The 17471-nt window shown below is 40.7% G+C and overlaps 2 protein-coding genes across 4 annotated transcripts; one reads left to right on the forward strand and one right to left on the reverse strand.

The window, feature by feature from the left end:
* Positions 1–6: 6 nt before the first annotated feature.
* SKA3 (spindle and kinetochore associated complex subunit 3) lies at positions 7–12294 on the forward strand. Of its 3 annotated transcripts, XM_081197982.1 has the most exons (11): positions 7–128; positions 278–368; positions 3936–4052; positions 4359–4423; positions 5502–5667; positions 7517–7859; positions 8918–9006; positions 10338–10504; positions 10702–10914; positions 11063–11184; positions 12063–12294. In XM_081197982.1, the coding sequence occupies exons 3-11, from the start codon at positions 3950–3952 to the stop codon at positions 12067–12069; spliced, it is 1275 nt and encodes a 424-aa protein (XP_081054108.1). In that variant the 5' UTR covers positions 7–128; positions 278–368; positions 3936–3949; the 3' UTR covers positions 12070–12294. The 3 variants fall into 3 exon arrangements, with proteins under 3 accessions (XP_081054108.1, XP_081054110.1, XP_081054109.1); XM_081197984.1 differs by lacking the exon at positions 278–368 and having other exon boundaries at positions 23–128; XM_081197983.1 differs by lacking the exon at positions 7–128 and having other exon boundaries at positions 135–359.
* Positions 12295–12872: 578 nt separating this feature from the next.
* On the reverse strand, positions 12873–17466 carry SAP18 (Sin3A associated protein 18). Its single transcript, XM_081198011.1, has 4 exons — positions 17152–17466; positions 15773–15882; positions 14576–14698; positions 12873–13971 (listed from the first exon to the last, which is right to left on the reverse strand). Exons 1-4 carry the CDS (start codon positions 17221–17223, stop codon positions 13815–13817), a joined length of 462 nt encoding a protein of 153 aa, XP_081054137.1. The 5' UTR covers positions 17224–17466; the 3' UTR covers positions 12873–13814.
* Between the last annotated feature and the right edge of the window lie 5 nt (positions 17467–17471).

Raw genomic sequence — 17471 nt, forward strand, 5'->3', positions numbered from 1 at the left:
CAGGTTCGCTGAGGAGGCGTGGAAAGGGAGCAAAAGCGGGGCTGGCTCGCTTCCCTGCTGACCAACCGTTGAGCTGGCAGATTCAAACGTCGAGGCGGGAGAGGGGGGTGTGCCGTGAGAGAAAAGCGGTAGGTGTTGGAGACAGAGAGAGATTTAAAGGAGCAATTCTCCCCCCCCCCCCCGCTTGCTGGTCTTCAAAAAGGTCCCTTTTACTGGGCAGGAGTCTGCGCGCGTCTGTTTCCCGCCCCCCTCACCGTTTTATTGTTCCTGCCCGTAGGGAGAGGGGTTGTAAATACGTGTTAGCGAGCGGTCGTGTGGAAGAAGGCAGAGAAGTTGCAGGTACTCTAGACTCCCCGAGCGTGGCAACGGTAAGGCTCCTTTTTGTCTTCTGCACCTTTCAGGTTTTTCTTTAAAACGTGGGGAGGGCAAGATTTGGAAAGCCTTAATTAGTGGTTGTTCATCATCATCAGTTCTTTTTAGTGTAGCATCTTAAAAAGCGGAGACATCACCTTGCCAAAAAGCCCCTATAGTTAAAGCTATGGTTTTCCCAGTAGTGATGTATGGAAGTGAGAGCTGGACCATAAAGAAGGCTGATCACCGAAGAATTGATGCCTTTGAATTATGGTGCTGGAGGACTCTTGAGAGTCCCATGGACTGCAAGAAGATCAAACCTGTCCATTCTTAAGGAAATCAGCCCTGAGTGCTCACTGGAAGGACAGATCATGAAGCTGAGGCTCCAATACTTTGGCCACCTCATGAGAAGAGAAGACTCCCTGGAAAAGACCCGGATGTTGGGAAAGATGAAGGGCTCAAGGAGAAGGGGACGACAGAGGACGAGATGGTTGGACAGTGTTCTCGAAGCTACCAGCATGAGTTTGACCAAACTGTGGGAGGCAGGAGACAGGAGTGCCTGGTGTGCTCTGGTCCATGGAGTCACGAAGAGTCTGACATGACTAAACGACTAAACAACAATTCTCCCAAGGTGGATGCAATGCATCAATACAGTGGTACCTCAGGTTAAGTACTTAATTCGTTCTGGAGGCCCTTTCTTAACCTGAAACTGTTCTTAACCTGAAGCACCAATTTAGCTAATGGGGCCTCCTGCTGCTGCTGCGCCGCCGGAGCCCGATTTTTGTTCTTATCCTGAAGCACTATTTCTGGGTTAGCGGAGTGTGTAACCTGAAGCGTATGTAACCTGCGGCGTATGTAACCTGAGGTACCACTGTAAAATACACCATTAAGCATTCTAAGGTTTAAGTGTGGTAATATACCGTAAATTTCGCTCCAAAACACGCACTTTTTTGCTCCGAGAAAGTAAGGGAAAATGCCTGTGCGTGTTAAGGAGCGAATGCACGGATCAGAGCCATGGCTGCCGTCAGTCAGGCAAAGCGGGAGCCACTTACACGCTCTACGAGGCTCTCACTTTGCTTTCTTTAAAGCGACCTGGAGCCAGGAAGGAGGGAGGGAAGGAGAGCCATAGCAGCAAAGCCGGCAGCAGCCGCTTACACGGGAGGAGGGAAAGGTCTGCGCGCTCTCTAAACAGAGAAATGAGGCTGCAGAGAGATGGCAGGAAAGATAAAATTTAAGCAACCAGCAGCAAAATAAAACCAACCTCGAGCTCTGAGCCAGCGCAGTGAAAACCAGGAAGTAAAAAAAAAGGCTGGGGAGGGCATGAGGGAGAGGGGAAAACTTCGCAAATCCCCCGCGTCTCAGCTGATCGGCTGGGATGGAGCAGCTTGTTTTCAGGCAGGATAGATTTGAGCATTGTCTGGGTCCTAGTGCCCCTACCGCTTTTTTGTGCTCGATTCTATTGCTGCTGGTGGCTGCTTATCATTCAGGCTGCAAGGAGGAGCACTTTTACACAGCTAATGGCGAATCCCCTGCAACCCAAGTCCTCCTCACTTGCTCAAATCTATTCCGCCTCAAAACAAGGAGCGGAAGGAAAAGGCTGCAAACTGTTAAATGGAAAAAAAACCCAGGCACAGGGCAAATACCTTAAGTATACCTTTAAAGCAACAGTGCTCTTTCCCTCCCTCCTCCCCGCGGAAAAGCTCCTTGTCCCTTGATTTCTTTTCCTTCCCTCCCCACTTAAAACGTGGTTACAAAGCACGGATCCACATGGATCCTCAGGATTTTTGCATTGGGCTACCCCAAACTCACTGTCAGATCACATGTCTGTGGCCACAGCATGAACCATAAAAATCATACATCCACTGTTTCATTTAGAATATTTTTTCCTCGTTTTCCTCCTCTAAAAACTACATGCGTGTTATGGTCAGGTGCGTGTTATAGAGCGAAAAATACGGTAGATACAGAGTTTAGCAGCATGTAAAACGGTTCTTTTTATATGACAACTGGAAAGCGTGTTCTTGGATAGTGAGGTTACTAGGGGAGAGTTATCTTCAAAATCCATTAGGGAGCTTCCAAAGCATCTGGCTGGCCCTAGTATGCTGGACTGAAGAGGCCTTGGCTTGATCCACATTTTTAAGGATTTATAAAATGCTTAACATGAAATATAAAAACAAAATTGCAAAGCATATCAAAAGTCATTAATGATAGATTGTATTGGCCATGGGCTAAAGTAAATAATTAGCTGGAGGAAGGCCTGAGTAAAAAACAGAGGTTTGAGTAGATGTCCAAAGCACAGGGCAATAGGTGCCTGTCTAATCAAGGAGGGGACAGAATTTAATAATATTTGTACAACCATACTGAAGGTCTTGTCAGTAGCTGCACGCTGAGCACTTCCATCTTTTGAGTGTGGAGATATAGCGGTCTAGGTGATCTACAAAAAAGCCTGGACCTGAGTTGTCTAGGACCTTATAAAAAAGTTCAGTCTTGCAGTGCAGTGCCTACTCAGAAGAAATTTGGTTTCAGTGGATCTTACTCTCAGGAAACTGAGAAGTACTCAAGGACCACCTCTGCCCATATGAGAGGTCTGGAGGGTAGCAGCATGAGAACGGGTCTTTTCAACTGTGGCTTCCTGCTAGTGAAATGCGCTTTCCAGGGAGGCTCACCCGGCACCTTCAGGCGGCAGGCAAAAATGTTTCTCCATAACCTGGCCTTTGGCTATTATCTTTTAATTGTGTTTGTATGTAAATACATAACATGCTTTTTATGTTCTTGTTTTGTATTTTTATGCTGTGAACCGCCCTCTGAAGGGTGGTATACAAATATAATAACTAATAATAAAATAATATTTGAATCTGTTTAATTAAATAATCACTGTCATTTATTCTTTATAGAAGGGCTAAAAGTACTGAGCAAAGTTAAAATGCACAGTCCCTGGCCTAAGGCTCACAAATTAGAATGCAGTTGTATAGCTTAGATTGGCTACAATATTTCATGCTTTATTCTGTAATAACATCATTTGTATATGGCATAGTAAAAGAGGCAACAAAGCACACTAGCAAGCTGTAGCTACAGCTGGTTGCTTTTTGAGGAAGATATTCTTTGAATTATTAGGGTGATGGCTTCTCATAAAATTCTCATAAAAAGTGTTCTTTGGTACTTTATTTCAAAGGGCATGGAATTTCACTTCAACTTGAATACAAAAATTATAGTTATCAGTGATAATAACACACACAAACACAAAACTGTCGCATTTCTTATGCACTGAAAAGTCTCAGAAATGTCAGACCTTTGTGGGTGTCGTATCAGTGGTAGCTAATGACAACTCACACTATCCAGCAGTGTATGTGACACAAATTTACTCTGCTGCAGGTGTTCCTTGGATTAAACTGATTGTGAGGAAAGTCTCTTGCAAAACAACCAAATTTTCCAATGCTGAGCTGTTAAAACTTTATTTTTATTTATTATTATTGTTATTATTTTTATTACTCTTCTGTGGCTTGTGTTCTGCCTATTTGTTGAAAAGTTGCTCTGTATTCTTTCTGCAAATTATGCCAATAGCAATAAAAACCTGCTGCGTTGTCTAGGGTTTTCCTTCACTATGGACATCAGCGGCATGTTCTTCAGCAAACTGCGAACCTTAGCGGTCACTGTGGAAAAAGAGGCCGAGCAGCTGAAGCAGATTTTTCAGAGTGAGGACACAGGTAAGGAAGACCCATGAAACTAAAATAAAAAATACATGTTATTTTATTATTTATTGTATTTTACATAGTATTCAAATTGTAATACAATAAAATATAAGAAATAAAATTGTAATTAAAAATCATATAGCATCTAGCACAGTGCATTGCTACAATGACGTGGAAAATGGTCCAGCAAGACCATTAGTGTTTTTTTCAAATTGTCTGTAGGAAAAATAGTTTGGGAACTGCTCTCCTGCAGAATATCTTAAAGACATTGAATTGTGTTTTCTTTCTAAATCCATTTTCATTTAAAAACATGGCTTGAAGAGTTTGAAGAAGATTCACCAATGAGGTACTTACACGAACTGTTCTCTGAAGTCAGAACACTAAAGGTACTTTTGATCCATTCTCCACAACCCCTGCCCCACCTTTTAAAACTCTTGCTGTAATTTCACTGGTTATGTATTAGGTATGCCAAGTTCTAATTCACTGAAATTCTAAAGAAAAAGCTAGCCATTATTGGTTCTAGTCCTACCCGGTACGACTCAAACCAATGGCTTCAAGTTACAAGAAAGGAGATTTCCAGCTAAACATCAGGAAGAAGTTTCTGACAGTAAGAGCTGTTCAACAGTGGAAGGGACTCCCCTCGGGAGGTTGTAGACTCTCCTTCCTTAGAGGTTTTTAAGCAGAGGTTGGATGGCCATCTGTCCTGGATGCTTTAGTTGATTCTTGCATTGCGGGGAGTTGGACTTGATGACCCTTGGAATCCCTTCCAACTCTACAATTCTCTGATTCTATGCACTCTGAAATAAAGGACTAAATGTAAGCATGAAGATAAGTCCTGCTTGGTAGTGAACGTTTTACATTTATGCATTTATGAAGTAAGTCACATTAGTAGTGAGGGGTAACGTTTGTTTGTTTTCTTCCTGTGTGTTAGCTATGATCCTAAATATGCAGGAAAATTAAAACACTTCTGTTAAGCTTGCACCAAATTATCCATCAGTGATATACAATGTTGGCTCTAATCCTCCAAAAGCATGTGGAGGAATACCGTATTTTTCACTCTACAAGACGCACTTTTTCCCTCCTAAAAAGTATGAGGAAATGTGTGTGCGTCTTATGGAGTGAATGCAGGCTGCGCAGCTATCCCAGAAGCCAGAACAGCGAGAGCGGTCACTGCGCAGCGATTCCTCCTGCTGTTCTGGCTTCTGGGATTCAGAATTTTTTTTTCTTGTTTTCCTCCTCCAAAAAGTAGGTGCGTCTTATAGTCTGGTGCGTCTTATGGAGCGAAAAATACAATATATCATTTATATTTTGTAGAAGAATTGTTTCCCTTCGTTTAAAAAAAGAACCTTTGTTGCTGCTTTTGTTGGCAATAATAAAAAACTGATGTCATAATCCTGCCATACTGCTTGCTGACGTATACAAACTTCAGTATTGTCTAAAGATAAACTTTTTTTTTAATTGAAGAGTGATGCTGATAATACTCTTTGTAAGAGTTCTTCAGAAAGAGATGCTACATATTATTTCTTGAAAGCCACTAAAGTTTTGATGAAACGAACTTCAACAGATCTTGGGAAAATAAGAGACTTCTTCCAGAAATATGGCTACAAACCCATTGTTGGCGAGGATACAGGTAACTCTGAATATATTCCACATTTCACTTATCGCTGTATGTGCATTTTTAAAATTAAAGAACGTATTGGGTGTTTTAACAGAATGCAATAGAAGCTTTCAGCTTGGAAATTGCTAATACTTTTGTTGCATACTCACTCCAGTCATCCTCCTTTTTTATTCTAGTGTAAAATGTGCTTAGAATCCTTTTAATTAAAAGCTCTGACTTATGTAACTGCTATATGCCTCTAAGTACTGAAGCTGTGGAAGCTATATGCTTTAATGTAATTCTTTAATATACTTCCCAGGCTTCTGCCCACGTATCGCTTGCTGTGTTAAGTTTTGTGTAATAAACCTTCCATCCAGTTGCAGATACTGCCCACATTGAATTGCTTTCAGTGGTGTTTGCATTCAAGTGTACATCCATATTCTGGTATAGCTAGTCAGGTTTAGTTTTCTTTCTTTTTTAAGCTGCATTCGAACGGTAGAGTTCCTTGTTTCCTAACTATGCTTACGAGCTCTGGAGTATATTATGTACAGTGGTGCCCCGCAAGACAAATGCCTCGCAAGACGAAAAACGCGCTAGACGAAAGGGTTTTCCGTTTTTCGATGCACTTCGCAAGACGAATTTCCCTATGGGCTTGCTTCGCAAGACGAAAACGTCTTGCAAGTCTTGCGATTTTTTTCGCTCCCCCCCTTTTTCTAAGCCACTAATAGCCTTTTAGCCGCTAAGCCGCTAAGCCTTTAATAGCCGCTAAACCGCTAATAGCGCTAAGCCGCTAATAGGGTTGCTTCGCAAGACGAAAAAACCGTTAGACGAAGAGACTCGCGGAACGGATTATTTTCGTCTTGCGAGGCACCACTGTACCTCCTCACTGCTATTTCTTCCTATTATCCATGAAATTCCACTCCTCTTCCATTGTTTGCTATACCATTATTAAATAGTATATTATCAATCCTCACAATGGTATATTATTATTATTACTAACTAGGCTTTCTTATAATTTCTCTTATAATGAGTTTGAACTAGGATTTTAATTGAGTTTGCAAAGCTTGACTACAAGAGAACAGGGTGGATAAAAATAAATGATTTTCTTTTAAAAAAACTGATTTTTTAAAATTAAATGCTTTTGGAGAGAAAAAATCATTCTAAAGATAGTTTTCTATTTAAGTTATAGTCCAAAGGCTATTCATCAGAAAATAAAGATTTGTTTTAAGTTTTTCATGTGTGCTAAAACTCAGTCTAAGATTTATTTATTTTTAATTGTTTAACCACATCAGTTAACAAACATGGATACATATGCTATAATGTTATTGTTTCAGTTAAATAAATTGTTTAAATTGTTATTAAGGAAATGATTATTTTTCTCCTTCCAATAAAGTACAGCAGAAAATTTGTCCAAATATAAACAGTTAACTTATTAAACCTCACAATGATTTCATAACTATCTGTCTATGTATTTCTAATAGTATAACCAAATCAGTAATTTTTGATGTAACTGTAAAAACTACTCTGAAAATTTATTATTCCAAAAATGAAACCTTCATCTGGTTGTAAATATTAAGATAATACCCGCAAGAATTAGTCTTTTTGTAAAAAAGAAAAAGGAAAAAGATGATTTAAATCAAGTCTTGCTGACTAGTGATTTAAATCGATTTGATTTAAAACAAATCCACCCTACAAGAGAATCTGCTAAATATTAAACCATAACCATGTATTAACAACGGAAATTCAGCTATTTCACTATACTGTGCTAATACTCCTGATCTCCTTCAATTGAGAGATCAGAAATGTGGAAATGCCTATGAGCAATTCAGTCTTTAAAAAGTTGGTCATTTTTGAAACTAAGCAGTTTATCTTTTTAATAAAGCAAAACAGGATGAAGCTGAAATTAACCCTGAGTCTACATCTGCTGAAGAAGAGCCCAAAATCCTTGATTTTCCTGAACAATCATCTGCACATCATGCTCTTCTGCAAATTCCACAGCTTTCAGATTTTGGCCTTTCAAAATATGCTCTCCCAAGTACTTCAGGCATCTTGCATAATCAGCCCACATATGCACAGAAGGAGGAACCGAGAGTGGATTATTCTGAGCGTTTATCACCCAAGGCAGAACAGTTTCGTATCTATGGGTATAAAATGGGTTTGAATGATGATACCACAAGTTTAGTGGTAGATCAAACTATCTTCCTACTCAATCCCAAAAACAGTAGGTAAGTGACATCCTTTGAGAGTTCCAAAAATACATGGGTTCTCATTTCTGTCTAATGACACGTTCCATCCTTGAGGTGATCGGCCAGCAGATTTGCAGATTTTGTGTGCACACAAATATTTAGTGGGAGGAGGGTGAGACTTGCTGCAAACCTCTAATGGTACCATCACTTTAGAGCAGTAGTCTTCAACCTTTTCTGACTCAGAACTGCACCCCCCTCCCCGTTTTAACCCAAGTATGCACTTGGAGACTCATTTCTTTAAAACCATGTTTATACGGTGCTGGTACTGCTGTTGCAATCTCTTGAATCAGGCTGCGCCCCCAGCTGGAAGACCAATTAACCATTTACTCTTTTTTTGAGATTTTTAAATTCTGCCTTTTGTACAAAACACTTTCAGCTAATGGTTTCCAGTTGTTGTTTTTTTAAAAAAGAAAATGCACAAAATAACTCCATTCCCTCCCGGACGCCATCAGTAGTAACCTAGCACTGGGGAGAAGAAAAGCAAGCCCCCATCTCCCCATCCAACCTGGACATACATACATCTCTGTGATGGGACTGAGAGTTGAGCTATCAGAAAAGATGGCCGCAAGTGCGGGTGATTGATCTGTGTTGAAGTCATGAAAGAGGGAGAGTAGAGAAGGGCATCTCCTTGAGCCTCCTTAATAAACTGCAGTCTCCCAAATATTTGAGTGCATGTACTTTGTAAAGTTCCCATCCAAGAAGCTTACGGTCTATAATTCAACACAGGAGGAATGGGATGGAAATGGAGACCAGGGTAAACAGGGAAAATGTGTCTATTTTATTTTACTTGTGCTTAAGTTTGTTCTCCTCTGCCCATTCACAATTACTGAAAAGAGAAGGGAGTTGATGAGGGAAAGGCACAGACGTGTCAATATGAACTTCCTTTTCACCAACTGACTGTAGAGAAGTTCTCTAGCCATAGTTTTTGCCACAGCACTCAGTGCATAGGGCTTTGGGATCATAAACACAGTATCCCTTCTTTTCTAGAATTAGGCACTCTCTTATATGATGTGACTATATTTTTGTCTTATCCTTAGGCAAGCTAATAATAAACCGAGTGAATCTGCAGTGGAATTGGAATCAAACAAGAACCTAGCTACACCTAAGCAAAAGAACAAATTTTGTGGTAAGCCCTGTGTATTCAAATTAGGCTAGTGATTTCTTTTCCGTAAGGAACCATTCAAATACCCTAGGCTTGTAACTAAAGAGATTCCAGAGTATAGGGTCTGAAGGCATGTGAGGCTGCTACCTAGCTGGAACTTGGCAGATCTCCTGGGAACATGTGTGCCATGGGGGTCTGTGAGCTATAAGAAATGTAATGAAAGTAAAGAGTTATCCAAAGGGAGCCTGTGGAGGCCTGGTTCCAGGGATATTCCAGGCTCTCTTAATCAGTTTTCTTTAAAAAGAAGTAATAGTCTTTCTTGTGTGAGCCTTTGCATATTTACTCAGAAGTCAGTCTCATTTTAATAGAGCTTATTCCCTAGAAATTGTGTTTAGAATTGCAGCCTAATAAGTAAATCTGTTCTTCCAGTGTTTTGACCAATCGGTACAAAGAAAATAACTGGGAAACGCATTTATTTAGAAATTGAATAAAAATATTTTTAATTGATATTTCATACAGTTGAATAACTTACAACATCTTGGGCTATCCAAATATAGGTTGAAGCTGTTCTGCACCCCCTGCCCTTAAAAACCTTTATATACTGCCTTTCTGTCTAGAAAAAGGTTCAAGGCAGCTCACAAATTTCATAAAAACAGTCTAAGAAAAACAAAGAACAGGCAGAATGAAAGCTGAAATAAAATCTAGTAAGCAGCTCCAATTTAAAGCCAGGAGCAAAACAAAACAATTGCCTATTCAACACGCCTAAAGGCTGCTGGAATGAAAAATGTCTTTGACTTCATTCGGGAAGGGGATAGGTTCTGGAGCCTAGAGGCAACCAGCTACACGATATACCACCATCAGTTGAACATCAGATGGTGGGACAAGCAGGAGGGTGGCCCTAGTTGATATTGAAGGAGGTGGCAGCCCTTTGGATAATTTGTTCTCAAGGTGGGCACCATGTTGGCTGCCCCGGCCTAAGGTCATATCCAGTACATTGAATTTGGCCTGGAAATGGACCAGAAACCACTGAAGTGGGTATGAACTGAGAGAGTGATGACAATTTATCCTGATAAGGAGTTTCAGAATTTGGGAAAACTTGTTTCTGGCAATCTGATTTCATTATCAGAATGTAACTGTTCAGAAGCATATATCAAATTCTGCTATGCAGAAAGGCCAAAAGCTTGCATTCACCAGTGATGGAAGTTTCTATTGCATTCAGATATAAATCACTGGGTCCAGTGAGAACTCTTCATTCATGGAAGTGTGGTCCTCAGTTCTGCATTTTCATCCTTTTATGCCTGAATTTGTAGACTCACTATCTGTGTGAAATTGCCAATCATATACTGTGTTTTCAGATGACGATTATATGGCTTCACCCGCTGCACCTGAGTTCTGCACGCCTGGCTTGAAGATTCCCAGCAGAAAGGATGCCATATCCCCAGAGAGTAATAAATTGGATGCCTCTAATCATATGACAGAAACGTCTCTTCCAGATACAGAGTCTCTGATAACAAAACCTAAAGTAAGCACTGAGTTTTTATTTTGTAAATGAAATGGGTCTCTTAATGGGACTTCTGCACCATGCTGTACTCATAGGAAAGGCTTTTAACAATGAAGATCTTCAAAGGATGTCTTAACTGCATGATTTATTTATTTTTAAAAATGTCCTTGTATTTCATTATCTGAACATTGCAATTCTTTGGGTCTTTTTCCTTACAGCAAACATGTGTCCCAAATAATACAGTTGTTGGATATGGCACTGTTCCACCTGTCCCTCATTCAGACAAGTATCTGGAGTGTCTTGAACCACCTTCAGCAGCACTGGATAGGCTTGAAGAACTGCCTCCTCCAGAAATATCAGATTACAGTAGCCTGTTCAGTTCTCCTCCTCCTCCTCCTGAAATAACCGTGATTCCAAGGCAGATTTCTCAGGTGAACAAGTTAAACCTTCCTGCTGCTAATGCCGATTTTGACATTTTTGCCAGCAAATTGTTTTCCTTATGCGTGGAAAGTATAAAACTTGGAAAGGTCCACGCTTCTCTAACATAATCTACTTAATTATTTTTATTTTTTGTTACAGATCTTGTCAAAATACAATCCAAAGGTAGAAGCATACAGATCACTGGAAAAGGGGACTCGTGTAGGAATTGCTACGCAGTTTGAAAAACAGCCTGTTCTTGATACTGGGAACAAAGAAAACAGGTGAGATTTGAGCATGAGGTATTCCACACACACCCCTGGCTTTTCCAGACACTCGGTGGAAGTAGCATTGTACTATGTGCAGGTATATGAGGCACTCGCTGCCCCGTGCGAAGGCCTGGAATTAGTAGGTAGATTTGTGGCATGGTGTCCAAAGAACAGGACCCCTACTCATCCCTGCCTCTTGTGGGTTTGCACCCAGCCACAATTCCAACCCACCACATGGCATCAATGAAAGCTAGCTGGGAACTCTCCTGCAGCCAGTCATAGTTCTTGGAAACACTGCGTGGATCTGGAGCTACTGTCAATATCTTTTGAAGTTTTAAGATTCAGTATATTAAGAATAGGTCTGGATCAGGCCAGTGGCCTGTCTAGCCCAGCATCCTGTTCCCACAGTGGTCAACCAGAAGCCCAAAAGCAGGATTTGAGCATAACAGCATTCTTCTGACTTGAGATTCCTTGCTGCTGGCATTCAGAGGCAAACTGCGGCTGACACTGGAAGTAGAACATAGCCACTGAGAGCCTTATCAGTGTCTAATAGAAAGGAGGACAGACTGAAAGGTGGGATTGGGCTAATTGAAAATCCCATTACTCAAATCAGCTCTCGTTGCCTGGGCATGACCCACGTTTATTGGAGGAAAAGGTGAACAGGAGTTCAAAGACGGTAAAGAAGGAATGCAATGTGTTTCCACTTTCAGACTTAGCAGTTCAATAGAAGAGTGAATTTTTAGACATTAAAAAAACAAAAACCAAGATGGCTGTCCTTTAGTCAAGACCCCTATGAAATGAATACAAATGGGCATGTTTCAATGGAAGTCACTTGAACATGGTGCCAATATTATAATTTAACTGCTTTGTTTGTTTTTCAATTACATTTGCAGAAAGTAATATGGATGAAGGCTATGACTTGGCTTTTTAGAGGATGCTATAATGAAGATTGTCCAGCAAACTCCATGGGAAAATATCAGAATATTTATTTCTAACCGTTTGGCAACCAGTTTAACTAAAACTATAGTCTCTTCTTTCATTTCCCCAGAGACCCCCAAATACATTATGAAAACCTGTATCTCCATGCTAATGGAAGTTAGGACTGCATTTATTAAAATTCTGCTTGTGAGCTGATATGTTAGGATTGTAGAAGTGAGGGGGAAACAGTTAAGAGTGGCCTACTCTGCTGCCCGGCTCTTAAACTAATTCGATCTTTGAATCCACCCTCCCCCTGCCCGCAAATTTTCTGCATATTTTTAGGACTGCGGGAGTTGCCATTGTGGTTTTTTAAATTTGCTATTTTTTTATTAAAAAAAGTTAGATGGAACATTCAGGATTGTAAATGTTCATACTTAACCATGGTCTGTTACCAATGTTTCAACATAGTATTAAGAAGGCATCCACATATGTGCTGTAGAGGGGATCCTGGAGCAGATTTGAGAGGCTGCAGAAGTCCCACTGTACAATACCCCATATTTTTGTTATGGGCAAAACCCCCACTAACGTTCCAACTAAAGCAATCCTGTTCTATCATGATTGAGAATGTTTTCAATTTTATAGCAAGCAATTCATGAGAGAATCGCATCTTCAGTCTACAGCATGTGATGTAATGTCTAGACAAAAGAGCAGGTGGGCAAGCAAGCAACCGGAAAACTTCCAGCTTTTGTTTTTGATAGCAACTGCTATCATTGTCATGAAACACATTTTACAAAGCTATGTCACTGCTTTTATTTTTACAAGTTTTAAAAAATAAAATTATTTAACAAGGGCTTAATTATATCAAGACAGTCATACAGCTGTGGAAACCTTGCCTGTGGAAGATTTTTTAGAACTTCCCATTTTTAAGGATGTAACTTCCAGTTGAAGCAACAATTGCATTTTAAATTGGGCATACGTTAAGTGGTTCAAATTCTTTCGTAGTCAAATACAGTCAAAACCAGAAGCAAAAATAGTAGCCCTCCTGGTCGCACTTACACATCAGTGAATAAAATAGGGTGTAATATTACAGGTGTTAAGCTGCCATGATTTCCTTCTATTATGACCAATTTCAGGATGCTTTTCAACAAACCTTGACACTTCTGTCCATCTGATAGTGTAAGTCCTACTACAGCTGTATTAGGGAGAATATTTTTGCACAATGAATATGCAATTATTGAGCACAGATGTCGTGCTCACCGCATTGGCAATCCCATCATCTACACCCAATACTTTGTACCTGGGAAAATGCAGCTCTCCCAGATTGCGTTGTAGACTGATTTCTGACAAAATAGGTACTTTATGGATGTTCAAAAAGTAACCCGATTTCTTAAAAGGCAATCTTACAGTGCGCTTATGAAATACCTCTCATTTAATCTTTCCACACTACAGGCTGGCCTTACAATATATACGGTTTCAAATACCTCAAGACTGCTTGTGGTGTTTTAGCCAAACATTACACACTTTAAGAAACACTGCAGTGTCTGGTTTTCAGCTATTCAAAAAAGAAAACCTAGCAGAGAGCACCCTTCTAAAAATATACAGTAACATAATTTCAGTATTTCTACAGCTTAACAGGTTTTCTAGTATTTTCACTTTGCATTAAAAAAAAGAAGCCGTTTGTAATCTGTATGACCATGTAGTGTTGGTCATTAGAAGAAAGCAAAATATTAATAAGGTCTCATTCGACCTGATGGAGGCGGTGCTCGATTTGGGGGAGTAATTGCTATGTCCAGGTAATCCCCTATCTGGAACTTCTGAGACTGCAGAGTCATGGAATCATCTGTGCCCTTTCTGCCTGACATTGTACTGCCAATCTCTTTCACCCTGTAAAAAGAAAATAAGACCAAAATATGAACATGAGCCATATCTTTGTTCCACCTAGTCAAGTACTGTCTCCTGTGATCAGCAGCAGTGGGTTTGGTAGCTTTAAATTAGACACACTTAGAAAAGTGCAGGTATAAGTAAAGGTGACTGCCAACTTACATGGGGGATAAAACCAAAACCACATATAGTCAACACACTGCGTGCAACGGGGGGGGGGGGGGTTGAATTTTCAAAGGTTTTATTTTCCTGGATGTCCACCCTGTTTTTACACACCCCTTTTTAAAAATTCTACGCACATAAAGTTGAATGTGCACAAGTTAAATGTGTTTACGTTGTGTGTTACCTGTACTTATATGCCCTTTTGCAACAGCCTAGGAAGGCATTCCTCAGACTGCGGAAAGGGAGGGACCTAATTACATAATAAACTTCCCATTTACAGCCTAGGTGTTCAGATTACAGCATATATGGGCACTTACTAATACATGTTTTAAGATTTTAGAAGCTAATGCACAATTTCCAGTGTATTATAATTCCTATGAAGAATTTCATTAGAACTTTTCAGATTTTGCTACAATTTGCATCTACTGACTCCACTGACAATTACCTGTAACCAGGCCTTTTAAGATCTGTGAAGACTATTGCAAAGTTAAAATGCGTGCCCTTTTTCCTTGCTTCTGGGTAGACTTCTTTCACTAAACTTGTCAGTTCTTTTAGAGTTGCATCCATCCTGGAAGAAAAGCAGCATTATAAGTAATATAGTATCCCTAGATTTTAACATTGTGATATTAAGTCAAAACTCTTAAGAGGTCAGTGAACTGCATCAAGTGAACTACATCTCAGTGAACTACATCTCATTTTAGAGATTTCACAAAGGATTAGTCTGAGTTAATTTTACATAGGACAAAGAACTATTAGACTATGGCCATGCCATAACCTAAAATCCAGAATGAGTGTCTTGTTGTTCAACTGCTCTTTGTCGATTTGCACAACACTCATGCAAAAATCAACAGCATTAGGAGCAAGAAACATAACTGTAATTTTGCATCTTGGTCACATTCCAATTTGGACCAGGGCATTTGCTGGATAAGAAGTGCCGTATGAGACACTCCTCCTGACCCAGCAAGCACTCTGGGCTAAAAAATAGGCTGCACTACATTCACAAAGGTGCTGTAGATACAAGTCTCCTCATTCAACAGATGGCCCATAAGAAATGGGAGGACAACCAAGAGACCTTACGTCATTGTTCCACAGGAAAAAAGCAGTACTGGGAAGTTTTTCTCCCAACTGGCTGGTACAATGGTACCTCGGGATGCAAACACGATCCGTTCCGGAGCCCCATTCGCACCCTGAACGGAACGCAAGACGAAACAGCGCGTCTGCACGTGCCACATTTTGCTACTTCCGCGCATGGCGCCACTCTGAGCATCTGCGCATGCGTGAGCGGCGAAACCCAGAAGTAACGCATTCCGTTACTTTTGGGTTGCCATGGAGCGCAACTCCAACGCGCTCAACCCGAGGTATGACTGTATTTGTCAGTGACGAGGACTGCAGAAAACAAAGAGTAAGTGCTGGATGCATTCCACAAGTGCCCTACTCCAGACTGTCTAAAAGAAGAGGTGGGAGAGATTCTGGGCCTTCTGAGGCAAAAATATCAAAGCTTCACCAGTTGATGTTTGGCCTTTCATCTAGCAATGAAAAAAGCAGCCTCTGTCCAGTGGAGGGGTGTGTGGCAACCCACCTTCAGTTACCACACCAAAATTGCTACAAGTGGAGAAGTGCAGCTCAGACTGCTGCCACTCACCAGGTATAGATCTGCAGTTCACTGGAAGGTACGTTTCCTCGGGCAAACTCATCCATTCGGTGATGGCGCCCATTATTGGTTGTGAAGACCCTCAGAAGGAGGGGGCAGGTCTGTAAGGCAAAGAAAAGACCACCATTCACTTGCTGCAAAGCAAGCAATGAATGACAACAAACCCAACTAACTTAGATCACATACAAGAATTGTTTTGTTTTCAACCTACATTTTTATACAACACTTTTAAATTCTTTTTTATGACCAAGTCCTAATGTAAAGACTATCCTTTTAATCAATACTTACAGCTAAAATTATCAAAGGGGGAAAATATTTCAAGAGCTAAGATTAAATTTGAGACTGTTAAGTACTCTTAAAAAATAATTTCTAAAATTTAATTGCATTTTTTCTTTTAATTTTGATAACAAAAAGCCAACACCTTATATACATTAAAATGGAGCAGGGATCTGTTTAATCTATGATAAACCATTTTGAGGCATTTTTTTACAATGAAGAAGTGTATAAATGTTATGAAATAAATAATAACAAAAGTTGGCCCTTTCTGTAACATTTGTTATTATTTATTTCATAAACTTTATATACCATTTGACTAAGAAACCTCAAGGCACTTTAGTGGAACCTTTTTAAAATCTAGAGGTACTTGGAATTTTCTTCATATGTAACGGACTTGTGCTTGGGCTACAAAACACTGTAGGATGTAATTACAAAGTTTAGCAAAAACTGTGGCTAAATAAAGGTTAAGACTTTACTTAATTAACTGCTCAAAAGATGTTCCAATCAATTCACCTGCATAATATGTGAGTCGTTATTTTATGTCAATTCTCTTATAGTGTAATAGGCAGTGCTGCTGTTTTATGTCTTGATATTTCTTATTTACGTTGTCTTCTGCATGCATATATCTTCTGTAGTATCATTCCTTATGTACTTTTATTACTGTTTTGTATCTACATATTAAAAAAAAAATCTATTGCATCTTAGCTCTTTCCCATTAGACGTAATATCCCATGGATATAAAAGCAAGCCAAAGTGGAAAAACTGAAGTTTTCTATTGGAAGCCTGGGGCGGGGGGGGGGGGGAGAGAGACCACTTGTGTGGACACACCCCTCCCCACTTTTTCGAACACCACTTAGACAACTTATCTAAACGAGCGTTTCTTCAGCCATAAAATAAGGACACACACACACACGTAAACGGTATGGTTGAGAGAAAGGCATCTCTTAGTTCACCAATGCTAAACACTGAACGTCTGAGTAGGCCATCACGAAGAGTCTCCCAACAGGTGAACCAGCCCTCCCTGTGAAGCATACACGCTGCTGCAAACGCGGGCGTGTAACGTGTGAAAGCGCCCTCCCGCCTCTTCTCCACACCTTCTCACGATCGATAGGCTTCTCGGGCTCCTTCTTAATCTCCTCCTGAGTAACGCGAGACTCCACCGCCATCTTGCTGTCTGGTCGGACCGACCTCCGTGGAAGCGACCCAGCGAATCGAAAGGGGAGAAGCTGCAGCCTCTGCGCCAAGGCTCCGGTTCCAACCCACAAGCCGCACCTTCCTCCCCGCCGCAAGTTCTCCCCCACCCCAAGAGCCCGGACGTCCCCTCTACCCGCCTCTTCAGGCTCTGCTGAAGCAAGATGGCGGCGCCCACGGGCGTCAAGCTTGCTTTTGGAACCGCGGCGGCGGCGGCGCAAGT

Source organism: Podarcis bocagei, assembly GCF_964188305.1.
Source record: "Podarcis bocagei genome assembly, chromosome: 6".
Classification (NCBI taxonomy): Eukaryota; Metazoa; Chordata; class Lepidosauria; order Squamata; family Lacertidae; genus Podarcis; species Podarcis bocagei.